General features: G+C 39.9%; 1 protein-coding gene across 1 annotated transcript; it reads right to left on the minus strand.

The window, feature by feature from the left end:
- Positions 1-719: 719 nt before the first annotated feature.
- Positions 720-18,739, minus strand: ASB15 (ankyrin repeat and SOCS box containing 15). Its single transcript, XM_003407026.4, has 9 exons — positions 18,633-18,739; positions 16,443-16,495; positions 16,221-16,352; positions 15,197-15,355; positions 11,861-12,106; positions 10,671-10,842; positions 8,491-9,061; positions 7,633-7,786; positions 720-1,111 (listed from the first exon to the last, which is right to left on the minus strand). Exons 1-9 carry the CDS (start codon positions 18,737-18,739, stop codon positions 939-941), a joined length of 1,767 nt encoding a protein of 588 aa, XP_003407074.1. The 3' UTR covers positions 720-938.
- Between the last annotated feature and the right edge of the window lie 8,497 nt (positions 18,740-27,236).

Here is a 27,236-nt window from a genome sequence, read left to right on the forward strand (position 1 = left end):
TGATGATTGTGTTACCTACTAAACTAGAGAATACAAGGGAAGGAGCCTACTTGTGGAGGAAGACAGTGAGTTCAGGTTGGAGATGTTGAATTTGAGGTATCTTTGTGTTCAAATGTCCATTAGAGGCCAAGTGTCTACATAGGCCTAAAGCATGTAAGAAAAAGACCTGAGCTTCAGATAGAAATTTTGCAGCAGATAGATAGTAATTAAAATCATAGAAGTGGTTAAAATTTCCCAGTGAACATAGTATACAAAGAGAAAATGATTTAAGACCTGTCATTAGGAAGCCCGGCATGAAAGGATTGGCAGGAGATGAGCAATGCAGAAAGGAGCCAGAGACAAAGTGTCCAGGGAGGTGAGAGAAGAGCCAGGAGGGCAAGGTGTCATGAAGACCCAGGGAAGAGACCCTTTCATGGAGGGAGCAGGCAACAGTCTCGAATGCTGCAGGAACCGATGAGATCAGGACTGAAGAATGTCACTTAGGGACCCTGAGCAGAGCAGGAGAGGGAACAGAAGTCAGATGACAGTGTGTGAACCTGCAGGGAGGAAGGTGCTCTTTCACTTAGCGTGACTACAAGAGACGAGAGAAATGGGCCAGCAATAGGAGGAGCTGTGGGTTTGCAAAAGTGGTTATTTGTTTGTTTTCTTGTCTTTTGAATGTAGGAGAGACTTGATCATGGATAATGTTTCCAGGTAGGAGCCACTTGATAGGGAGCAAAGATACATAATAGAAATTCAAATACAAAATATTCACTATCTTAAAAAAATCACAATTTAAAGATCTCTTAAGATGTAAAACATGGTGTTCTCTTTGAACACGTGATCCACCTATAAAATTGCCAATGGATTTACATACACTTAAGGATATGAGATAATTCCAAAGACATTCTTGAGGGAGTAAGTTAAAAAAAATCACACTGTGAAATATTATTTTTCAGTTATGGCAATTTCAACTGTTGTCCATATAGATCATACTCTTTAAATAATATATATTTTTGTATAGTTGGTGGTAGACGAAGCTTCTCCATGGAAGCTGGCTGGCAGAGGCGCTGGAGACCCAGAAGTCTTCGAATTTTTAGCCGACACAAATGCTTTAACGAACAAGGATTCTCTAAAAGGAATGGGAAAAACAAAGAGTGAAAACAGTATTAGCGGATTGACCTGTTAGATACAGACTGTTTCAGAGTAGTAATGGACATTGTCATTCTGGAAAAGTGTACACTTTTAGAAACTGGTGACTCTAAGCAAAATTCAGATGGTATTTAAACATTCTAGACGACTCCCCTAGAATGTAAGCTTCATGAGGGCTGAGATTTAGTCCATCTGTACCAAGAAGAAGAGTGTTCAGTACATACTCGGTATTCAACTAGAATGTCATGAATGAATGGGCTTGGTTTAAGAAAGCAAATGTTCACATCTCCTTCTCTTTACTTTTTAGAACTGAGTGTTCTGGAAATGTATCTCCTTACTTCCTCTCTCTTCGACCCATATTTCTGCGGAACGATTATCCAGAAAACTTCTGATGCAAATAATTCCATATCTCCATGATGCAATCTTAGATTTGTTTCCAGTGCCTGATGGCCGAACATTTTATATTTCCCCCCCAAAAACTAACATTTCTCAAATATGTGACTTTAGTCTTTATTTTCAGTTCTTACCTTGTTATCTGTATTGCAGTTACAATATCAATACAACACACCTGCAGTATGAAGGAGTGGGGGTGCTTGCTGCTAACCAAAAGGTTGGTGGAACAAGTCCACCCAGAGGTGACTCAGAAGAAAAGCCTGATGAGCTACTTCCAAAAAGTCAGCCATTGAAAACCCCGTGGAGCACAGTACTACTCTGACACACAAATGGAGCTGCCATGAGTTGGAACTGACTTGATGGCAACTATTTGTAGTTTGTTTTTAATGAAGGCATGTAAAGGCTTAGGTCATGGGCCCTGAACTCAGTTGGCTTTGGTTAAAATCCTGGCTCTGCCAGTTGTGTGTGAGCTTGGACAAGTTACCTAACCTCTGGGATCTCTGTATTCTCATCTTTGAAATGTGGATAAAAATGGGACCTACTTCATGGGTGGTTTGAAGATCGAATAAATTAATTCATATAAAAACCAACAAACCAAACCCACTGCCATTGAGTCGAGTATGACTCTTAGCGACCCTATAGGACAGAGTAGAACTGCCCCATACAGTTTCCAAGGAGGCCTGGTAGGTTTGAACTGCCTACCTTTTTGGTTAGCAGCCATAGCTCTTAACCACTACATCACCAGGGTTTCCAAATTCATGTAAAGTATTAGAAAAGTGCTTTGTACATTGTAACCACTCAATAAATGTTAACTACCACTCAATTGAAGGCAGAGAATACCAGAAGGATGTTTACCTGTGTTTTATTGACTATGCAAAGGCATTTGACTATGTGGATCATAACAAACTATGGATAACACTGTGAGGAATGGGAATTCCAGAACGCTTAATTGTGCTCATGAGGAACTTTTACATAGATCAAGAGGCAGTTGTTCAGACAGAACAAGGGGATACTGATTGGATTAAAGTCAGGAAAGGTGTGCGTCAGGGTTGTATTCTTTCACCATACCTATTTAGTCTGTATGATGAACAAATAATACAGAAGCTGGACTATATGAAGAAGAACGGGGCATCAGGATTGGAGGAAGACTCATTAACAACCTGCGTTATGCAGATGACACAACCTTGCTTGCTGAAAGTGAAGAGGACTTGAAGCACTTACTAATGAAGATCAAGGACCACAGCCTTCAGTATGGATTGCACCTCAACATAAAGAAAACAAAAATCCTTACAACTGGACCAATGAGCAACATCATGATAAATGGAGAAAAGATTGAAGTTGTCAAGGATTTCATTTTACTTGGATCCACCATCAACACCCATGGAAGTGGCAGTCAAGAATTCCAAAGATGCATTGCCTTGGGTAAATCTGCTGCAAAGGACCTCTCTAAAGTGTTGAAGAGCAAAGATGTCACCTTGAAGACTAAAGTGCACCTGACCCAAGCCATGGTATTTTCAATCACATCATATGCATGTGAAAGCTGCACAATGAATAAGGAAGACCAAAGAAGAGTTGATGCCTTTGAATTGTGGTGTTAGCAAAGAATGCTGAACATACCACAGACTGCCAAAAGAACGAACAAATCTGTCTTAGAAGAAGTACAGCCAGAATGCTCCTTAGAAGCAAGGATGGTGAGACTGTGTCTTACATACTTTGGACATGTTGTCAGGAGGGATCAGTCTCTGGAGAAGAACATCATGCTTGGCAAAGTACAGGGTCAGCGGAAAAGAGGAAGATCCTCAACAAGGTGGATTGACACAGTGGCTGCAACAATGGGCTCAAGCATAACAACGATTGTGGAAATGGCTCAGGACCAGGCAGTGTTTCATTCTGTTGTACATAGGGTCGCTGTGAGTCAGAACTGACTCAACAGCACCTAACAACAACATCACTCAATTTTCAATAATAAAAGTGGTCACATTTCTGTTATATTTGAAATTATCAACATTCACTGTCTGTTTTATTTATACGATGTTTTCCAAAGATGTTTGAGGCAAAGTTATTATTACCAAAATAGGCAGAATAAATCCATCTTTTAAAAAAATTACCATTTAAATTTCTTCTTCACTAATACACTGCCTTACATATATCTAGAGGAATCCTGACATCCGGTGGTTAGCCATGCTCATAGCAATCAGCTGACTTACACTGGGTATTTGCAATAATGTATGACTGAAATGGAATCCTGGGTGGTGCATTACCAAAAGGTTGGAGGGTTAAGTTCACCCAGAGGCACCTTGGAAGAAAAGCCTGGCAATCTACTTCTGGAAAAGCAGCCATTGAAAACTTTGGAACACAGCTCTGCTCTGACACACATGAGGTCATCGTGAGTCTGAACTGACTCCTTGGCAACTAGTTAATAATCCTTATGCTGATAATCTCTGTAGTCATTTTGGGTTGTCCAAATCTCGTTTGTTACTGGATTCCTCAGGAGATGGTCAGAGAAACAATATTGCCTGAGTTCTTGCATGTAGACAACTGATAATGGAAGTCAATTTTGCTGTATATGCATCCTTGGCTCACATTTTCTTTCCGTACCAAAAATTCAAACCCGCTGCCATCAAGTCGATTCCGACTCACAGTGACCCTACAGGACAGAGTAGAACTGCCCCATAGGGTTTCCAAGGAGCACCTGGTGTTTTGAACTGCCAACCTTCTGGTTAGCGGCCATAGCTCTCTCTTAACCACTATGCCACCAGGGTTTCCTTTCTTCCCTTGTGTGCTCTTCAGTATGTTACTCCATATTCTTTAGGCATAAAGCGTGTGGAAGACAAGTTTAGTAATCATCTAATTTCCCTCCCTTGTATGTCACTTCCTTTTTGCCCACATGCCCAAAGTATGTGGGCAGAAATCTGTAGTTTCAAATCTTTCTTTTATATTACAGAAAGTTTTTCTTGATATACAGTTGTTTGCATTTGTTCTGTTCCCTTGAAGTGCTCTTCTGTTTCAGTAACTATATTATTCATATGTGGACCCTTCATTGTCTGTCTTCAACGTTTTTCACTATTTCTCAAATTCTTTTACCTGTTCTTTCATTTTTAAACTTTATTCCTTCTCATCTATTTTTCTTAAGGTACTATCTATTGCATCATTAATTCTTGTATTCATGCTAGTTTAGGCTTCATTTTTTAAATTATTTTTTTCTATTTACTTCTAATTCTTTCCTCATATCTGTTTCTTCATTTCTGACTTTTTCTAATTCTAATTTACATGGATCTTCATGTCTTATAGACATCCTGGTGGCACGGTGGTTAAGCACTTGGGTGCTAACCAAAAGGTCGGCGGTTCAAGTCCACCAGCTGCTCTGTGGGAGAAAGATGTGGCAGTCTGCTTCCGTAAAGACTACAGCCTTGGAAACTCTATGGGGCAGTTCTACTCTGCCCTGTGGGGTCGCTATGAGTTGGAATTGACTCGATGACAATGGCTTTTTTTTGTTGTTGTTTCATTTCTTATATCATTTTCCTTATGCCTTTTAGCTTGTTTTGAAATAGGTTTCAATTTTGAGGTATTCTGAGGGCATATCCTTCTAGTGTGCTCCCTGAGGTGTCCTGGTTGTACTTCCCACCCTCACTTTTATCTAGACCCTCTCTTGTCCCTGTCCTGCTTGATTCTGATTCCTCTCCCAGTGTGGGCCTCAGTCAGGAAAGACTGCCTCATCAGATCAGTTTCAAGAATTCATAGGTGGTGCAAACAGTTAAGCACTAGGCTGCTAACTGAAAGGTTCTTGGTTCAAACCCACCTGTTGGCTCCTTGGGGAAAAGGCCTGGCATCTGCTTTCATAAAGGTTACAGCCCAAAAATTTCTATGGGGCAGTTTTACACTGTCACATGGGATCACTATGAGTCAGAATCGACTCAACGGCATATAATAACAACAGGTTGTTTTGTAATTTTACTTAGCCTTAGTTTTTTACTTGTAGAAATGATAATATATAACTCTGCAAGTTGTGAGGATTTCATGACATGCTTTATATATACATTTCAGGTATTTACATATAAACCCAAATCAAATCCAACTAGCTGCCATCTAGTCAGTTCTGACTCCTGGTGAACCCATGTGACTCAAAGTAGAACTGTGCTCCATATGGTTTTCATTGGCTGTGATCTTTCCAAAGTAGATTGCCAGGCCTTTCTTCTGAGGAACCTCTGGGGTAGATTTGAACCACCGACGTTTCAGTTAGTAGGTGAGTACTTAACCGTTTGTGCCACCTGGGGACTCCATTTTAACCATGTAATAAAAGGAGCCATAGTAGTATAAATGGTTAAGTGCTCCACTGCTAACCCAAAGGTTGGCAGTTTGAACTTACCCAGGGGCTCTTTGGGAGAAAGACCTGGCGATCTGCTTCCATAAAGATTACAGCCAAGAAAACCCTATGGGGCAGTTCTACTTTGTCACACATGGGGTCGCTATGATTCAGAATTGACTGAACGGTGCCCAACAACAACCATGTAATAAAATAATATAAAAATATTAATAATTTAGTTTTGAAAATAGATAATTTATTGTTTTTTTAATGCTCTAGATATTATGCTAAGAACTTAAATGCATCTTCTCTTTGAATCCCCACAACAATCTTATGAGACAAATGGTCTCCCAGCCATCCTGTGCAACGGGAGAGACTAGGCAAACAAGGGTAAACCACTTGTTCAAGGTTACACAGCTGCTGTGACTATCTTGCTCTTTTTATAGGAAATAAAAAACACTCCTCCCAATGAAACAAAAATGATAAATTTGTTGCTTGTTTCTCTGAATCTATCAGCCCTGAAAGACATAGGCACCATACAATCCAGCAATCCTACTTCCAGGCAAGACCAGAATTCCATTCCATCCTAGGCCTATCTGTTCCCACACCTCAGTCTCTAGGCTCACAATGTTACATTGTTCATCAGATTTTCTAAGACTCCTGTTTTAGTAGTCGCAAGGTTCTGTTGTAGAACTCATTCCAGGGGAAAAGCCAGCTTACCTTCACATCTGCATCAAGATGAATTATCAGACTGCACAGCCAATCAAAGTCTCCATTCTCTCCACTAGCCTATGTTTCTTGCTACCATGGTCAAAATAGTCTAATTAAATGTATAAGACTCTGTGATTAAAACTAAGTGTTTAGATGAAAACCCACTATATCACTCATTTTTCCTTTACAGAACGTTATAACTAACAAATATGGTACTTGAGTCAGTTCAACCTTTCAGTATCATCTTCTTGTCTGTAAAACATATGTTGCTGAATTTGCAAAGAAGTTGCCTGATCCTAAAGAATAGGCTGTTGCAGTGTTCTGAGATCACACTCAAGGCCTACTTAGGTATATCAAGGGTGCCAGATGATTTAGAATGTCATGTAAAACTCTATGATGCCTCTTTATGTTCCACGAAATTAATGTCCAAATGGATTTTGAAAGTTCATTTTTCCAAACTCATATTTTGAAACAGAAAACATCTTCAGCCTATGGCTTTTTTTCTAGTTTCTACTTTTTTTGGAGTAATTTAAGATGCATTTTTATTAAAACTTCTAAAGTTTGATCCACTTTTATGATTATAATTAAGAACTCTTGCCTAGAAAAAACAAAATGGCCTGTCTATAATATAAACCTTAGGTGGTAGGAATTTGTCAGTAAAGCCCTGAGAGAGAGCATGTCAAAAAGGACAATTTTAATTTCTTCCATTCACTCATTTACTCGATAGTATTTACTGAGTATTTACTGTTTCCTAGGCACCATGCTAGCCTGGAGAGTACAAAAAGAAACAAAACAGGTCCCTGCCCACATGGAGATTACAGTCTACTTGTTGTATGATATTACAGAAGTTAACTTTAAGAACATGAGTTCAAGTCAGAATGTTAATATAGTTTTACTCATATAAGAGTCGGAAAATATCAAGAAAAGCACAAAATTTGTATCTCACATTAGAGAAAGTATTAAAAATGATTTCCTTAAAAAATCAGATAATTCTGAAAATAAAGTAAATTAGCACTGAAAAATATTGAAGAAGGCATTAAAAAACTTCCCCCATAGACATATCTTAATAAAAATTTTGTGGGCAAAGCTTTTACCTAGTATTTGACGGATTTCTGGCCATTCTCTCTGTGCTTCTAGGGCAGACTTCAGCTTGGCACACAGAGGAACGTAATCCATGTAATCTAGTAATACGCGGACGACGCTGCCTACCAAGTGTTTCATCCATGGAACTGTAATAAACTCACAGAACTGAGAGAATTGGTGAAATTTAATTTAGGAATACCATATATGCATATCATATACAGAAATATTCAGTTTTGTCATAGAAAATTATTATCTTGGTTTTTTTGGCAGGAAATGAAATATCCCTCCCCATGATGAATCAAAAATGAATTGCTTGCTCGTTTCTGTGAAACTCTCAGCCCTGAAGACGTGTGCATGGCTCTGATGTGATTACAGTAGACATAACAGGGAAGACTCATGCTCCTTTCCATCTAACCCCAGTTTTCCACCAAATAAGCAGAAGCCATTAATTGCATCTATTTTCATATCCTTCTACATCTAGTTTATCAACGCCCCATTTCAAGAAAAATAAACATCTTTTTTGCCAAGCTTTGTTTATATTCCCATGTCATTGCAAACAAAAATTCCAGAGGAAAATGTTAAAGTTAGAGTTGATTTTTCCTTTTCTCGTAAACAAAAACAAACTAAAAACAACCAAACCTGTTTCCATTGAGTTGATTCCAACTCATTCTGACCCTTTAGGACAGGGCAGAACTGCCCCACAGAGTTTCCAAGGAGTAGCTGGTGGATTTGAACTGCTAACCTTTCAGTTAGCAGCCATACCTGGCTGTAACTCTTAACTACTGCGCCACCAGGTCTCCCTAAATGAGTGACACTTTATCAGAGTTAGGATGATGACCCAATATGAAGAAGAAAAGAATGTAGCTCACCGGGTTATCTTTGATGACGGAAGATGTCCATCCCGGCAGTACCTCTTCCTCTATCTCTGACCACACAAAAGAGTTTCCATAGATGTCCCCGTGCGTGCAGTCAAAGCACATCTCCACTTGGTAGCCATTGTTCAGCAATAGCCTGAGCATTGCCTCATCATTTAGGGCATACTGAATGGCACTGGGGAAACGAGTGTCATTCACGTGCATAAAATAACAATTGACATCAGCTCCGTGGGAGAGGAGCAGCCGGACAATTTCATGATTGTTGGCCCTCACTGCCACGAGAAGGGAGTTGAGGGGATCTAGGTTGGGGTCTGCACCTGCAGCCAGAAGGACTTCTGTGCATAGGATATCATTATTAGAAACGGCAAAATAGAGCGCAGTCTTCCTTCCATCGTCATAGCTCTCGGAAATGTGATCGGCAAGCAGAGTGTTGACATCAAAACCATTTTCAATGAGCAGTTGTAGGCACTGTACATTTTGTCCGTCTGCTGCTGAGTGAATTGGTGTTAGTCCACTCTTGCGGATTGCATTTTTGGATGTTACTGGGATAAGATATTTCAGAGCACTAAAAAAAAAGTTAAATATCCACATCGTGTGAAAAAAAAATTCAAGAAATTAAATAAACCATCTTTCTTGCTATGCAAATGAATACAGTTTGTTTAGTATCCTTTGTATTTTCTAGATAATCTTCTACTAAAGCATTTAACCTTTGTCCATCAAGATAATATCATTTAGTTTAGTTTTGGTTTCGCTTCCCATTCTAAACTTTCCTGGGGGACATGCTGGGTCTTACATGTTTGGTCCTGGTATTGTGGCTCTTTAGGAACCCTTGCCATTTTTCAATTCTTCCCTAAACAATGTAATATTTATATGCCATCAATGCTAGTTAGTAAAGTGTGTGTGTATATATATATATAAAAGTAAGCCTGTGTGGTGCCACAGGAGAATGCTTCATGATCTTGACCAACAGAATCACAGTCATAGGAAGTTAGAGCTGGAAATGACACTGGGCATCTTTGAGTTCAACTTCTTCATTTAATAGAAGAGCAATATGAAGTCCAGAGAGGTGAGGCGACTTTCCCGAAGCCACATAGTTAGATGTGGGGCAATGATTAGAACTTAAGGCCTTTTGAATTCTCATTCGCTACTCCTCCTTAATTGATTCCTGAGCAATCTATCCTTTAATATTGCCATGCCCATCCTGTCTGCCTCCATATAACTTGCAATTTAATTATTAACTGAAAGGAGTCTTAATTAGTCCATTAACATTATATTAGACCCCTGGAGGTAACTAACAGGGGTTTATGCTTCTAAGTACGTGTGATAAATAGTTGTGAATTTCACACTTGACTGACCAGCTAATCATGTATAAGCACCACAAGCAAGGATAACTTGATCTCTGGTGCCTAATTCAGAGCTACCATGTGTAAATTTATGAACACTGGGAACAAATCCAGGTAAACTTTAACAACATGTCACGTAGCATCAATTATTGGCCACTTACCCAACTAAGTGGCTACTAAAAGTGATAATGTCTATTTCAAAGATTCTGAACTTGTGAAATATATTTAATTGCCTAAAGTCATCATGGTGGGTAATTTAATATCGTGACACTAGCCTTCTACTGACGTGTTGGTTGTGGCACATTTTGAGATTTAAAAATGTATCCAACCATTTTTATAAAGAAATCTAAACTTACAATGAAACTTGTCTACTCAAAGATATATCTGACACTTTACTATAATAACCTGAAGTTTTTAATAAGCAATTGGAGTAAAACTGATAGTATTGTCACCAGTTTTAATCCTTAGCCACAGGGCAAATTTTTTTGAAACCCCTTAGTCTTTTGTTGAGCACATTCTTAACAAAGAGGCACTCTTGGGGCAGCGGTGGTGGTGGTGGTGGAGCTTATACAGAATTCACGCTTTATAACTTAACTTCCTTATAAAAATGATTCTCTTTTCATTCTAAAAGTAGTATATGATCCTCATGGACATTTTATAAAGGATAAGAAGATAAAAAGAAGGTGAAAAATCAGATGAGTTCTAAATATCTAAATACCGCCATCGTGAATATTTTGGATTTCGGAGGGTATTATAGAGAGACTTGTGATTATCCTGCATATCTCATCTTGCACTTTTATCTTAAAATCATTGCCCTGATTTACTACTCACAGATAATGTCCCTCGTAGGCAGCTCGGTGTATAGGGAGATGTCCCGCTCTGTTAGGTACATTTCCACTTCCCCCATATTCCAGCAGGAGGGAAATGCAATCTGGATTGCCCCCTCCTGCAGCCTCAAACAACACTGACGCTCCATCATCCGCCAAGGCAAATACATCACCACCTAGCAAGAGAACACATGTGGCATAACGATAACTGGACAAATTGTCAAGATGAAGCCAGTTGCCATCGAGATGATTTTGACTGAAAAACCAAAAAACAAACAAACTCGTCATCGAGTCGATTCTGACTCATAGCAACCCTACAGGACAGAGTAGAACTGTCCCATAGGATTTCCAGACTGCCTGGTGGATTTGAACTGCTGACCTTTTTATTAGCAGCCGTAGCTCTTAACCACTATACCACCAGGGTTTCTGATGCCGACTTAGGGTGACCCCATACGTGTAAGGGTAGAACTATGCTCCACAGTGTTTTCAGTGGTTGATTTTTCAGCAGTAGATCACCAGGCCTTTCTTCCGAGGTGCCTCTGGGGAGTAATGAGGGATAAACCCAGAAAAACAATTCAGGGTAATGGTGTGGGGACCTGTACATGATTCAGTGGGCAGTAGGAAGCCACTGAGGAGTTTCTGAATAGTTTTATTGTAGCTGTCCCTGAGTGCGCAGTACTGAGTTGTAGGATGTCATATGGATTCTCTGATGATAAGACCAGAAACCCGGAGAAAGGTTAAGAAACAACTGCACTAGTTCAGGGAAGATGCGAGAAAGGCGGGGGGGATTGCAAAGGTGGGGACGGGTGAGGGAGAAGCTATAGGACTTGGCAAATGACTGAATATAGGAAAGAATGTGATGGAGGTATTAGAGAAAACCCAAGGTTTTAGTCTTGGTTGAGAGAAATTACTACATAGGAAGTGGGAACAGAGGAGGAATTTTGTTTAGAAGATGAGTGTGAGATCCTGGTGAACCACCTTTGTGAAAATTGGCTGTTTGTAGAGACTGTGATCAGGGTTAGGCATTGGATATTACTTAATTACGTTGTGGAACAGGGGTCTAGAAAGAGGGCTGTATACTAAAGCCTGATGCCCACTTACATTAGGGGAGGAAGAAGAGTCACCGAGGAGGGAGAAAAGGAGAGTCAGAGAGGGAGGAGAACAGTCAGAAAGGTGTAATTCCTTTTCACACACCTTTGTGGATTAGTTGCTCTAACACATCGCAGTGGCCATACTCGGCAGCAACGCCTAAGGGTGTGACTCCGAATCCGTCTCTCAGGTGGACATTTCCTCCGTGGCTTAGCAGCAGAGCTATGATGTCTTCGCGACCCTGTTTGGCTGCTTCATGCATTGCCGACCATCGCTTGACACAGGGCTGGTCAAGGCTAGTGTTGTGTTTAATCAGAGCAGATACCATGTCGTAGGAGCCCTTTTTTATAGCTGGAAAACGAGTTTAAAAAGAATTGTCAACAGCAGGCCTAATAACATGAATCCCTGAAACGGTAGTAATCTAATTACCAAGTCTAATGTCAAGGTAGATAATAGCTCTTCTTTTTACCTCTATAAGGCCTATCCTTTTATTTCTCGTACCCACATTTCTATTGTGGGGTGTAAGTACGCAAGCTGATACTGCCTCTTCTTTAAGACCCTGAGGAGGGGTTTAAGGGTTCCACGAAAAATAGTACCCATCACTAGCACAGGATATTGTGTGTACCCTTTTTAAGCTTCAATTTCTTCAGCAACAAAATGGAAACCATAGCCATGGTAAGATTGCATAAATTAAATAATGTATGTAAAATGCTTAGTATGGCACCTAGTACATCATAGGAGCTCAGTAAGTGGTAACAAATTTCATTAATACCATTTCATCACTTCAGTGTCCTGTAGATGCATTTTCACCCCCAGAAACAGGGTTTTGTTTTGTTTTCCCACCAAAGATGACCCACCCACTGCTGTCCAGTCCAACTTACAGCGACCCCACAGGGCTTCCAAGGCTGTAAATCTCTACGGAAGCAGACTGCCACATCTTTCTCCTGCAGAGCCACTGGTGGTTTCGAACCATCCACCTTTCTGTTAGCAGTCAATTGCTTTAACCACCACACCACCAGGGCTCCTTACCAAAGATGACAGTCAGTATTAAATAGGCTTCTCTTTTCCATACATTTAGTGGAGGATCACCAACAGGACTGTTTAGAATCTAGGTAGGTCATGTTTTTCTAAATGGGTGAAGTGTGTGACAGTTAGGAGTTAAGGGGTTCACCAAATCAGATGTCTCTCTCCGCATCTGCTTGTATCGAATAGCTGAAATTATACTCTGAAAAGTTTTATTTCCTTTGGATTATTAAAAAATTGTCAGTTCTAACACATTTTTCTTATCAATAAGAAAAAAATCTTAATAAGAAACAGCAGGGTGAGTGAGTGCTATTCCCTGTAAATGGAGTTAACATAGTTTCTTTCTCTTCTCTTCTTACATTCAGTTAGTAAGTTCTTGCTGTGCAGTTCAAACTCACCCACTGGCTCCATGGGAGAAAGATCTGTCACTCTGATTACAGCTAGAAAACTCTATGGGGCAGTTCTAGTCTGTGTACGGGGTTGCTATGAGTCAAAAATCAACTCGACAACACCTAATAATAACGACAACACATAAAATGCACTGTGTTAGGCACCATGGACAACAGGGAAAAGACAGAGTTGGCTCTCACTTGTGGTGAAGCCTGGGCTGTCTTCTGTCTGGAGAGACTCATAGTCTGGGCCTTTGCTGAGAAAGGTAGGTGGAGATGTGAGACCTCGTAGAATATCCTGGGCAGCCAGGAGGCCGAAGGCCGAAAGGCTAAGGCCAAGGTGAGGGGAGAGCTCCAAAAGTCATACTAGGAGGATGAAGACAAACTTTGCCTACTTCATTTGAAAGCAAGCAAGCCGTCACTGCAGCGGGATTTCAGTTTTTCTCTTGCTCATGGTCTAAAGCAGAGTCTAGTGACAAATGAGGTTCTCTGAATTGTCCAGCTGCCACTGGCAGCTCTAATTGCGGGGAATTACCTCATCCTAGCTGGTGCTGGGGAGGAACAAACATTAAGCAAGTTAAACGAACCAAAGGAATGTGTCCTCATGTATCTTCTTGTTCTGATTGCATTTTTTCTGATTAGAAAAATGCATTAAAGGGGAGTATTAAAGAGGGGAGAGATAATAAAATCATAGCCTGAGCATTCCTACTTCTTTTTTTTGACTCAGAGAATGTGTTGATGAGGTATTAGTCTTTCATAATGAACAAAACAACATATAGAGGCAGTCTTCAACTTAATTTTTTTTTAAAACCAAAACTTCACTTGTAATTTAATTTGGGGGACTAAGAATAGATTTCTCACAGAAATAATAAAGTATATGGTGAAGAACCCCACCCAAGCTAACCCACAAAGACATTCTTAACAAAGAAATGGCTGAAATAGTGAAAATTAGTAGGTATAGTACTGGTGTAACATAACTAATAAAACACAAAACAAACAAAAAAACAGAATTCACTTTCTTAAGTAAAAAAAAGCATATATCTTTAATACTAATGCTTAAAAAAAATCAGGCTTAAGCTTAAGAGTTCAAGGAATTAGAAAAATTTGCACAGATTCTAGGCACTTTTGAACACTTTAGAGTCAGATGACACATTCCTTTTTAAGTTACTGTCACTTTCTTTCTTTTGATAAATGTGCTTTGTTGATGTAATTTACTTATTGTCAGCTGTGAGTTGGATTATTTCCTGACTCATAAAACATAAATAGAGAAGAAAGCTTTTTCCATGGTTTCTTGACAAGGACTGGAAAATTGAAAGAGGAGATGGGGATGAAGAAGGTGTGTATTGATTTGTGAAAAAGAAAATGTCTGAAGTCAAATGAACTGAGCTATAAATGGTGGAAGGTCATGGGTAATGGAAGGCAATGGAACCAAGATGTTGTGCCAACCATCCCCTGGGCTTCCTCCTACTGTGGCCCACTGTCCAGAATAATCTCGGGGCTATCCAACTAGAGAAAGGTGACACCAGCTCCCTGGGGTGGGTAGACAGGGAATTCGAGGGCAAAAACCCTTAAGAAGTGTCAGATCGTCACAAATCAGATTAACTACCACTCAGACAATGTCTGTGTAACATAACTGTAATATATCACAGTACTGTAAATAAAGGCCAGGCCCAGATGGCAAATGGAGAAGGGAGTCCTGGAGGAACCAAAAGTCACTTTTTTTTTTTTTTGCCATCTAAGGCACTTTTTTTAAAGCACTGGCCTCATAAAATTCCTATTTTGGGTCTCTCCTGGCTAGTTATACTCTATACTTTGATGCTGAAGAATGTAATTATTTTTCACATTTGACCTTTTTGTGTGATGGGACAAATAAATCATAGGACAGGTGAGGTGGGGCTTGGAGAGGGGCTCAGGGCTTGGAAAGAGATGAGGTCTTATAATTCCAGCCAATATACAGTGGTTTCTAATAAATACAGAATATTTATTATTTATCTCAAATGATCACAGTTCTAGAAAAAAGGTCATTTACCAATCAGAAGGGGCGTCTCTCCTTTGTCATTGTTGGTGTCGGGCCACACTCCCTTTTCTAGTAAAGTTCTTACGTTTTCCACCAGACCAGCTTTGACTGCCAAAGTCAAGGGTGTTTCTCCATCATGGGTCTTGAACTCCCAGAGTGTCTTATAGGATGCTGAGACATGAGAGCATTGTGTTGAAAAGTTAAAAGTTTTACTTAAAGCATATCACACAGATCAGAATAAACCAGTATTATATATATTTGACTGAATAATCAATTGATAGAAAAGAGAAGACTAAAAGGAGATCTGATTAACGTTTACCCAATGATGTTGAGTCTAAGTAGATGAATGTGGATTTGCTCATCAAATTGACAGCTAGAAAACTAACAACTGTGTTCCAAGGTTTTTTGTTTGTTTGTTTGCTTGCTTGCTAACTGTCATTACCAAATATCTACCATCTACTAGAACACAGAACTAGGGAGCAACAGTGAAAGTTGAAATATAGGGTAGTGTTTTTTTTTTTTTTTTTTAGGGTAGTGTTTTATAAATGGAGCATCAAAATTATTATTAATGCTTATCACTGGATTGATTTATCACAATATTTGTTAATGTTTACATTAGGTAAAAATAATGTACTATAAGGGCAAACATTTTAAGTATCCTCAAGCTATATAATAATCTTGTGAAATTTATTATCTCAAGATACAGTTCAGGATGAAAAATTAAAAACTGGCTTCCAAAAGAAGAAAGCTTTACATTCAAATCAATGAATCCATGATATGCACCAACCGTTACTGTTTTTCTGGCAATAACCATAGCTTCCCACCAACCCAAGTCACGGTCTTAGAAGGTTGCAAAGGGTGAACTCTGAACCTGACCAAATCTGCTAATTTTGTAATCCGAATTTAAGACACGGGTACTGCCAAATAATCTTTCTCTGATTTCTTTCTTTCTTTTTTGCTTTTTATGTTCATTAGGGACATTCACAGTTCTGCATTCTTGCTCCAGTTTGGTCAAAGAGTTTTTATGTTCCCTTACCATCCAGAACAATTTCAAGTATTTGTTGAATGGGTTGAACAACAGCTTCATGCAATGGAAACCATCCTTTTTCATCAGCTTCATCCAATGCATATTTATATTTCACATAGTCCTGCAGCTCAAGAATGTGACCTAAATTAAACACAGGAGCAGATAACAAATATCTGCCTTGGCAGGGTGGAATCTCTAGTCCATTCCACGGTAGACAATACACCCATTTACCTTGTCTTATGGCCTTCACAACTCTTCTGTTTTGGTCACTTAGGGGTACGAATCTACCAGAGAAGGAAAAATAAGCCAGATTTATACTACTTATACTTCAAAGAACTGAAAATTTTAATTTATATCGAGTTTTTGTACATATTTATAATCAAGATCTATAGGACATGCACAAAGTTTATTTACTTTAAAATGTAAATGTCTAGAAGTCAGATCCAGAATATATTTATGATACACTGAAACTAGGAACATTAGTGAAGATTTAAAATACATAAGATTACAACCCTGTGTCTTAGGTTAGTTCTAAGCAATGAAAAAGGAATAAACAATTGGAATTGCAGTGAGAAGACCTGGGTTTGGGGTTTTGTGGTCCTGGGGCAGGATTAACCTTCCTGGATGGTGCTCTCCTCATCTGCGAAATGATGGGAGTAAACAGGAAGATCTCTAAGACTTCTTCAAACTTTAAAAAACTCCATGTTCAATAAACGTTTTTTGCTTTGAACTTAATAATTGCTAATTAGTCACTTACTTGGAACCTTATGGTCCACACTGCAGATTAGAGTCTTTAAATAGATGATCCACAAGTAAAAACTCCCAAACGTCCAATCACTGTCCCAGAAGGTTGTGATTTAAACCCTCATGGCCCTCTCTGGTGTGTATGTGTGTTTATTCAATGGAGACAAGGTATTTCATAACAATTTTATTTAACTCTAGAGTCCTCGGGTAATGCAAATGGTTAATTTGCCCGGCTGCTAACCAAAAGATTGGTGGGTTGAGTCTGCCCAGAGGCTCCTCAGAAGAAATGCCTAATAACCTACTTTCAAAAAAAGCAGCCACTGAGAACCTTACGGGGCACAGTTCTGCTCTGACATAAATGAGGTCGCCATGAGTCGGATTCAACCTGACAGTAACTGGTTTAACCGGTTTTATTTAACTCTATTAAAAGCAGAGACATCTACTAGCATTCTAGGATCATTAATGCTTTCCTGGAAATTCTAAGGTTCTAGAATCCGCTGGAGATAAGGGAAAGACTTAAAAACCAAGAAATTTAAATGTAATATATCTATTTTAAAAAAGTACTGAATCTATACAAAAACACTACTAAATTTCAGAATAGAGGATTCTAAATAAATGTACCAAACCAAAAAAAACCAAACCCAGTGCCGTCAAGTCGATTCTGACTCATAGCGACCCTACAGGACAGAGGAGAACTGCCCCATAGAGTTTCCAAGGAGCGCCTGGCGGATTCGAACTGCTGACCCTTTGGTTAGCAGCCATAGCATTTAACCACTACACCCCCAGGGTTTCCATAGAATGTACAGGTAAACTAAAATTCATATTGGTCAGAAGTATAATGTGTATTGTTCAAAACGGAAACTTCTGGAGTTTTAGATTCAACAGCTCCTGCTAACATAGAACATCAATTTTATGTTTATTTACCTCCATCTTAGGAGCCTTGGTCGTATAGTGGTTAAGAGCTCAGCTGCTAACCAAGAACATCGGCAGTTCAAATCCACCAGCTGCTTCTTGGAAACCCTAGGGGCAGTTCTACTCTGTCCTATTCGCTAAGAGTTGGAATTGACTTAATGGCAATAAGTTTGCTTTTGTTTTTGGTATCATCTAGATTTTTTTTTAGATAGTAAGTAAGTAAATAAATTGTGGTTTACATGTTACTTCATTGTATATAATAAAAAACCCACAGTTCTCCCATTCATTGAATTTAAGGGGTGGTTAAGGTGGATTAGCACTCTTTTCCACATTTTAAAGATGCGAAAATGAAATCCGTAACATATAAAGGGTTACCTGAGTCAGTAGCAGAATGTGCTCTAGAATGTACAGACCTCTGTCTATCCATTTAGTTGTATTAACTATACTGGCAAATTTGTCCAAACTGCCCATTGTCTTTTTTGATTCCATATTAATTTACAAAATAGGCAACCCTATGCAATCACAAAGTCAACTAGGAATTTCCCGTTTAGGTTGTTTTCGTTTTCCACAAGATGGTGATTTGTGGAAGAACAGATTGTAAAGCCTAGGCACAGTGGCCACTGTAAAAAGCTGTTAGACTCCCTGCTAGAAAAGAAGGGTAAGCATTTTCCTAAAGGGAAAGTCAGCAAATATTGTTCATTGTATCTTACAACGAAATGAATGTCATAAAGACATTTTGTGGAGAATAGTCCATTTCGACGTTACCTTTCAGGATAACATGTGGTCTTGCTGGCTTCAATGGACTCTTGAATACTGAGCTGAATATCATAACTTGTAAGATTGTCTTCATCAGACTCATCATTGGTATCCATGTCTGGATGTAATTTTGAAAGAGGCAATTTTTATAATCAGCAAATGACACAGATCAGCAAATAGGGTTAATGTGAAGGATACAAAATAAAAAATAAAATTCATTCATCTTTCCCATTTAATAAATATAAATGCAGTTAACATTTTAATTCATATTTTATATAACCAAAAAATTAAAAAAAAAAAAAAACCACTGCCATTGAGTCAATTCTGACTGGTAGTGACCCCATGCGACAGAGTAGAACTACCCCATAGGGTTTTCTCTGCTGTAATCTTTACAGAAGCAGATTGTCAGGCCTTTGTCCTATGGCAAGGCTGGGTGGACCCCAACTGCCAGAGTTTAAGTTAGTAGTTGAGTGCAAACCCTGTGTGCCACCCAGGGAATATTTTATATAAGGCCCATTTTATTAAGTTACCATGTTCCAGCTTTTGAAACCTTTAATTACCTATCCTTTGGGTCTCTGCATTTTCTACTTTTTGACATTCTTTTCAGTAAGGGCTGTAGTTTGGGCTTATAAAAATTCACTTTTTTGCATGCTTCTGACAAACTAATTTTGCCCCATCAGTCTCAGACACTGTTGTACAAAGCACATTAGAAACTTAAAACCCAAATCAAGAAGGAGTAAGATAGTGGCAATATTAGAGAACAGTTGTCTCAGTTATCTAGTGCTGCTATAACAGAAGTACCACAAGTGGAGGGCTTTAACAAAGATAAATTTATTCTTTCACAGTCTAGGAGGCTAGAAGTTTGAATTCAGGGCGTCAGCTCCAGAGTAAGGCTTTCTCTCTCTGTCAGCTCTGGAGGAAGGTCATTGTCATCCATCTTCCCTTGGTCTAGGAGCTTCTCAGTGAAAGGACCCCAGGTCCAAAGGACACACTATGCTCTTGGTGCTTCTTTCGTGGTGGTATGAGGTCCCCCATATCTCTCTACTGGCTTCTCTCTTTTATATCTCAAAAGAGATTGATTTAAGACAGAACCTAATCTTGTAGATTGAGTCCTGCCTCATTAACATAACTGCTGCCTATCCCACCTTGTTAACATCGTAGAGGAAGGATTTATAACACATACGAAAATCGTATCAGATGACAAAGTGGTGAACAATCACACGATACTCGGAATCATGGCCTAGCCAAGTTGACACATATTTTGGGGGGACACAACAGTGTCATGAATTGAATTGAGTCCCCCCAAAACATGTGTCAACTTGCCTAGGCCATGAGTTCCAGTATTCTGTGATTGTCCTTTTCCTGTGTGTTATAAACCCCACCACTATGATGTTAACGAGGCAGGATTAGAGGTAGTTATGGTAATGAGGCAGGACTCAACCTACAAGACTAGGTTATGTCTTAAGCCAATCTCTTTTGAGATATAGAAGAGAGAAGCAAGCAGAGACACATGGGAAACTCATACCACCAAGAAGCAAGAGCCAGGAGAATAGCTCATCCTTTGGACCTGGGGTTCCCACAGTGAGAAGCTCGTCAGCCAGGGGAAGATTGATGACAAGGACCTTCCCCCCAGAACTGACAGAGACAGAAAGCCTTCCCCTGGAACTGGCACCCTGAATTCAGACTTCTAGCCTCCTAGATTATGAGAGAATAAATTTGCCTTTGTTAAAACCATCCATTTGTGGTATTTCTGTTATAGCAGCACTAGATGACTAAGACAACAGTAACCTTTCATATTCTCTATTCTGTCTTTAGGAACTCTGGCGGTGCAGTGGTGAAGAGCTCAGCTGCTAACCAATAGGTCAGCCGTTCGATTCCACCAGCCACTCTTTGGAAACTCTGTGGAGGAGTTCTACTCTGTCCTATAGGGTTGCTATGAGTCGGAATCGACTTGACAGCAGTGGGGTTGGTTTGGTTTAGTACTCTGTCTTTATTTAGTTTCTGCTGTGTTTGCTTATTGGTCTATTTACTCCTTTCCTCATGCCAGCAATGGTTTGAGTTGGCTGCCTTGAACTGCAGCTGTTTCTGTACTTGCGTTTAAATTTTCTGAACAGGCTCTACACTCTTTGAGGCCAAAGCTCTACCTCATTCATCTCTACATCCTTACAACTCTAGAAGGTCCATGGCACAGGGAAGCTTCTGTTTGTTGAATTAAACTGAAGTAGAGGGAAAGGGAATGTCCCAAATGTAATCTGATAGGGCAGAGAAGACACTAAGGAAACTTAGAAGGAACTGAGAACTTCAACAACCATTCTTTCTGAGAAACTACTGCTTAGTCTCACATATGAAGGAGCTTTCAGAACTCCAAAGCTTTCAAGTGAGATGAGGGAGGGTTAAGGCTGAGAAAAATAGTCGCAGGCACTTGATGCACTTTCTTACTGACTTATTCTGTTGGGTGTGATACATGGCATGACTCCCTGGGTGTACCAGAAATCCGCCTTTAGGGACTTGCACTACCTGCATTGCTGGCTATGAAATGCTCCTTCCTGACACCTTGGCAGAAGGGCATCCTTAATATAGAAAGGCCATAATTAGGAATGCCTTTGGGCAGACATGATGAAGACTAGCTTTACGAGGTGAATTTTTAAAGAAGAGTCAAAAGCAAAGAGGCTTCCAGGCTAACTTACATAATGTATTGAGGACTATTTCAGTTCTCCCTAGACCACCCATTTGTTTCAGCCAAATCATACTCACCCTTAATGGCTGTGCAGGATGTGTGCTACACAAATGTGCCCAGCTGGTGAAATCTAGCCAACACCCACCTAATCAAGCCATGTGCTCTGGAACAGCACTGGTTGGCCTGAGGAAGAAGCACCTTTTTCCTAGTTTGTACCAAAGTGCTCTATGGCCTATGGCATTCCTGAACTGATTAAGCATTCTTTAAAGCTAGGCAGTTTAACAAAATTTATTTAGTTTGGATCAAAAAGGAAAAGAGGTAGTCCTGACATCATTTCACCATTTACCCTCTAGTCTCTTACTCTTTTCTCAAAGTAGAAGAGCCTCAGGATTTGATTACTCTTTGTCAGAAAGGATAGCACTACCATGGCTGTGATGTTAATGATTGTTCTTGGACCGCTGCATAGCTAATGCTGGGTCTCCATTTTTTGATTCTTGGCTTGTCTAACAAGGGAAGTTGTAAAGTCTAATGGGCCTCAGAGCATCATTTGAATAGTTGAGATAAGGATCATCTTAACTCCACTTCCAGACCAAGGACCAGCCCTCCTGTTGATTTCCCATCCCTTTCCCCTGCACAGTGCTATCCTCTGCTCTTGGCTGGCCTATCTCCTCCAAAGATATTACACAAAAATAGAGATTATTCTCATTATTTTATTTCTTTCACATAGCAAATTAAAGGAGTATCTCACATTACTCTTTGATCAATGGCTTTATCTTACTTAAAGAGAAAATTTAATAAATGTAGAAATCAGAATAGTTTTATAGCTAGGTTGACTGACCAATATGAAATTATCTTTGATTAGCGGTACTTTTCAAGCCAAAACCTATTCTGTATATAGAGTTTTACATTGTTGTGCTTCTTTTTCAAGGGGAGAAAAAACAAAACAGCATTCTGTGGGCAGTTTCCAATACATGGGTTGATACTGGCTTTATCCTTGCTCATTCTCCCAGATTAGATAATCTCATATTTTAAGGACAGTTCTATGCACGCTGATAGCCTAGGTCGCTGACCTGTGAACAGACTGCACAAGAATTCGATGACATCATTATGATTTTATTGTTCATTGTTCTGTTGTGCCAGTGGCCTTACTATCACCTTGGAACAGAAAGGCTATGAGAGCACGTGACATTGCAGGTACAGTAAGCAAAATTGTATATTCCCTCACACTATGATCTCCCAGTCTTCTCAAAAGGCTGATGTGCTTCCTACTAGGAATCTCATTCACCCAATAGATTCAAATAATATTTTATTTTTTTATTTATTGTTTGTTGGTTCATTATCTGTCTCCTCCTCCTAAAATGCAACCCAATAAGAGCAGAGACTTAGTCTTTATCCCCAGAGCCTACAGAAGCACCTATCTCTGGGTTGGGGTCTCTAATTGTGTTTAGGAGTCTCTGGGTGGTGCCAATGGTTAAGCACTCAGATGCTAACAGAAAGGTTGGTGGCTCAAGTCCCAGAGGCACCTTGGAAGAAAGGCCTGGTGATTTACTTCTGGAAAATCAGGCACTGAAAACCCTATGGAAGCGGCCATCTAAAATACATTAATTGGTCTCAACCCACCTGGAGCAAAGGCAAAGGAAGAACACCAAGGTCACATGACAACTAAGAACCCAAGAGACAGAAAGGGCCACATGAACCAGAGACCTACATTATCCTGAGATCAGAAGAACTATTTGGTGCCCGGCCACAATCGATGTCTGTCCTGTCAGGGAGCACAACAGACAACTCCTGAGGGAGCAGGAGACCAATGGGATACAGACCCCAAATTCTCATTAAAAGATCACACCTAATGGTATGATTGCGACGAGAGGAATCCCAGAGACAATGCTCCCCAGAACTTCTGATGGCACAGGACAGGAACCATCCCCGAAGACAAATCATCAGGCATGAAAAGGACTGGTCAGTGGGGGGGAGAGAGATGCTGATGAAGAGTGAGCTAATTAAATCAGGTGGACACTGGAGAGTGTGTTGGCAACTCTTGACTGGAGGGGGGATGGGAAGATAGAGAGAGAGGGAAGATGGCAAAATTGGCACGAAACGAGAGACTGTAAGGGCTGACTCAATAGGGGGAGAGCAAGTGGGAGAAGGGAGTAAGATGTATGTAAACCTACATGTGACAGACTGATTGGAATGGTAAATGTTCACTTGAAGCTTAATAAAAATTAAAAAAAAAAAAAAAACCCAATGGAGCACAGTTTACTCTGACACGCATGGGGTCTCCATGAGTTGGAGTCGACTCAATGGCAACTGGACGTTGGGTTAAATGTGTTCAGTGAATGAACAAGTGAGTAAACAAGCACTGAAACATAATCTAGCCTCAGCTTATTTTTAGAACTGGCCATTTCCCTCAGGTATGGAGTCTGTTGCAATTACACAAATTTGAGTGTGCACTCTGTGCTTGGCTTCATTTTTCTCACTTACATGATTTTCTATTTTATTCCTCTTCATTCATGAGACCTTTCTGCTGTTCCACACCCATGGCCCATACTTCCTCAAGCCTGGATCAAGACATCCCTCCTATGGAAATCCTTGCTAGAATTCTCTCATTCCTTCAACCTTCTTTATTTGTGAATATCTCCTCTTATGTAATATTTTCCCACTCTCTGGATTTACATTCATTTTGTATTTGCAAGTTCTTCACATATTTGTGTCTTGTGCCCTCACTTGGACTATTAGTTTTCTGAAGGAGAAGATCTCACTTTCTTTTTCCTTTATATCTTTTTCCTCTGTTCCTACTTCTAGCCAGCTATAGCAAATGGCTGTTCCCTGTGGTCACTGGAAAAAGTTGTTCACTCATTACTGGTGGGCAAGCACTGAGCCCTTTGGGACAATTAGAGGATGAAGTTAAACCTGTGGCATCACCTGCTGCCTTTCTCACTAATATTGCAGTGGTGGTAGGGGCATTGCATGGCTTTGGGATTAATAATAGGATGCAGAGCCTTTCACCTGTTTAAGTCACTGGCTTAGTTCTAACCCTGTTTGAAATCTGGGCTTCCAGCACTGAAATACCACAGGATGGAACACTTCTTAGAGAACTGAGTTGGTCTGTAGAAAGCCCCTTCTTTTTTTTTTTTTTTTTTAATGTCCTTTTGTAACTGCTGTTAAGAAGGATTGTTATCTAGGACTCTTCACTGTTCTGTATCCCTAAAGACAGGGTAAAAATTGAGGGAAAATTATTACACCGAGTACCATATAACCCCCACCTAACACAGGTTGTCTGCAACATTTTACTGAAAGTTTAGGATGCAGTGAAGGTCTGTGTGCAGGGTCTATGAAGGTGTCAGACAGACTTCGAGATGAAACAAGAAAGACGAAAGTTATTTGTCTGTACCTCAAATTTAAAATACATTGAACTGATTTCCAACAAGGCATACAACAGTCTGTTGGAAATTATTTAAATAAAGCCTTACCCAGGAGTCTGAGGGAAAAGGCCAAATCATATTTTGACATCCTTCAAGACCTATTCCTCATAGGAATCCTACTTTTCAGTCTAGGGAAATCAGTGAACCCTTTCTGAATAATAGTTTGCCATTTAATACTCAATCTTGTGCTGGAGAAGCCCACCAGTGAGATTACAAAATAGTTGGAGCAATTGTATTGGACAATTAACCTTTCATTTAAAGCACTGGTTAATCTTGCTTAGGGTCAGGAATCCATTTATAGAAGGCTATGGTTTTGTTTTTTTTTTTTATGGATTCTTTCTCCAGAAGGAGAAAATTTTGCATATAATTTTTGGGAATTATGGGTCTTCTGAAGCTTTTTCATGTACCCAAGGTAAGTAACCACTAAATTTAGCATTTCTACATGCTAAATGTATTATTTTGGAAATCCTAGTGGTATAGTGGTTAAGAGCTACGGCTGCTAACCAAAAAGTCGGCAGTTTGGATCCACCGGGAACTCCTTGGAAACCTTATGGGGCAGGTCTACTCTGTCCTTTAGGGTCGCTATGAGTCGGAATAGACTCAATGGCAACGGGTTTGGTTTTAGTTTTGGTTTAAAAGTATTATTCAGACAGCAATAATTGTTAGTTTACAGAAGGGCTGAGTAAAATTCTAAATCTAGAGAGTGGGGAAAGAGAAAGTTTGGTGATCATATAAGCTCTAGAATATATTTGATTCTAATAAAAATGATAATAATAACCATAAATTATCGAATGCCTGCTTGGTTTCAAGCACTGTGTAAAGCATTTTGCACACTGCCTTGTTTTATCCTTGCTTCAGTTCTATGTCTTAGATCTAATAGCTTCACTTTGCGTAAGTGGAAACTTAGCCTTCAAGAAGGTTAAAAGACCCACCCAATGCCACAGATACAGTAAGTAGGCCTGGACAGAGCCAGGAGTACCCTCATATTTAAGGTCTTTGAAAAGCTGCAGGAAAATATCCCACAGCCTCTGTCTCCTTTAAAAGAAAACACTGATCTTGCTCTTAACAGCCAGCTTTTGATGACAATAACTTCTAAAAATAAAAATAGCTTCCAGAGACACATAAATCTTTTTCTTTGGCTCCATGAAATAAGGCTTCGTGTCAGTTAGGGGGTCCGAGGTGTCCTAAATTTGCCTTCAGCTTGTCCTGTTTGTCTTTGAGTCTAAACAAGACTGTGTACAGAAAAGGATCAACATACCAGTTGGCTCAGACTGGTCAGGAGGCTGGGATGATGTTGCAAGGTCTGATGCAGGAGTGAACATGAATAAGTGACATCCCTCTGCATGACTGATGTTAGCACCTTACTTACTCTTAGGTGGGTGACATGTTTGTGAGGCCCATCAGAACTTCCTTTGAAACATGGGAGCTCCTATGGCATGGGACCAGTGTCCTTCTCTTCCCTGAACAAGGACTAATATAACCTTGTTGCCTGTAAATTGTTTCATTGCCTTACTCCTGATTACAACCTAATCTCTTTACCCCGCCCACCGCCACACACTGCCTTGGGCATAACAGAATTGAAACCTTCTCCACGGATGGTAAGTACGGCTGTCCTTACGCGTACGCAGAGTGGACAGTCACCCTCATGTTGCATAGAAGGGCTTCGTGTCCATAAATATCACACTGCCCCCAGCACCTGTCACATTAGAGCAATTCCAGGATGAGAAGTCCTGACCTTTGGAGCTTGTTGTTTTATCTTCCACTATCCCTTTTAAAACATCAACTCTACCATGCTGGCCTCCAGTATAGAACCAGGGTCCCCCTGGATAGTTACTGGGGGTGAGGTGGGGCTGGGGAGAGAGCAGAGGGCCCAAGGGTCAGGTCTAGATGGAGATGATACAAGGGGTAAGAAAGGACAACAGGGTAGAATTTTGTTTTCTTCACAGTTTTATACTAGGCCAGCCCAAACCCTAATCCTGGGGTTCTGAAGAAGGTCTGAGTTTTGGGGGGAACCTGATTCCTTGAGGAATTTTTCTTTTACCTTAAAACTGCTGTGGTTTTTTGAGTGATGTGCTCATCTACTGGAGGCCCCAGAGAGAATCATCAGGATTAGTCCTATCAGGGGAATAACAATAGTTAAAGGATATTTTCATTTTTTGGTTACCATAAATTACAGTTGATATATAGAAGCCAATGCTCATTTTCTTCCTGTACTCTGACCAGTAATCGGTGTGATTTTAAGGATATATAGAAATCAATATAAAGTTATCTTATAACTTTTTTTTTTTTTAATTTGGTGGCTACACACTTTATTTTTCATGCTTCTGTAGCACAAAGTAGCAAATTAGATAAATGGCTTCAGTAGTCTACTTTCAGAAACATAGTCCACTGGCTCCCAAAAAGACTTTAAAGAGAGCTAAAACTTTGTCAGAATTGGGTTGCAACCCCCAGTCATGAGTAGCTTCTACTGGGAAATAATAAATTACAGGCATTCCCTCTTTATGGCATTGGTCT

The sequence above is a fragment of the Loxodonta africana genome, chromosome 8 (assembly GCF_030014295.1).
Source record: "Loxodonta africana isolate mLoxAfr1 chromosome 8, mLoxAfr1.hap2, whole genome shotgun sequence".
In the NCBI taxonomy this organism is placed as follows: Eukaryota; Metazoa; Chordata; class Mammalia; order Proboscidea; family Elephantidae; genus Loxodonta; species Loxodonta africana.

Coding starts and splice junctions, on each gene's coding strand:
- ASB15 (XM_003407026.4), bottom strand. CDS start 18,739: ATGGATACCAATGATGAGTCTGATGAAGACAATCTTACAAGTTATGAT. Junction 16,353..16,442: donor TGTGAAGGCCATAAGACAAG/GTAAATGGGTGT, acceptor TGTTTAATTTAG/GTCACATTCTTGAGCTGCAG. Junction 9,062..10,670: donor GCCTACGAGGGACATTATCT/GTGAGTAGTAAA, acceptor CTTTTTTTTTAG/TGCTCTGAAATATCTTATCC.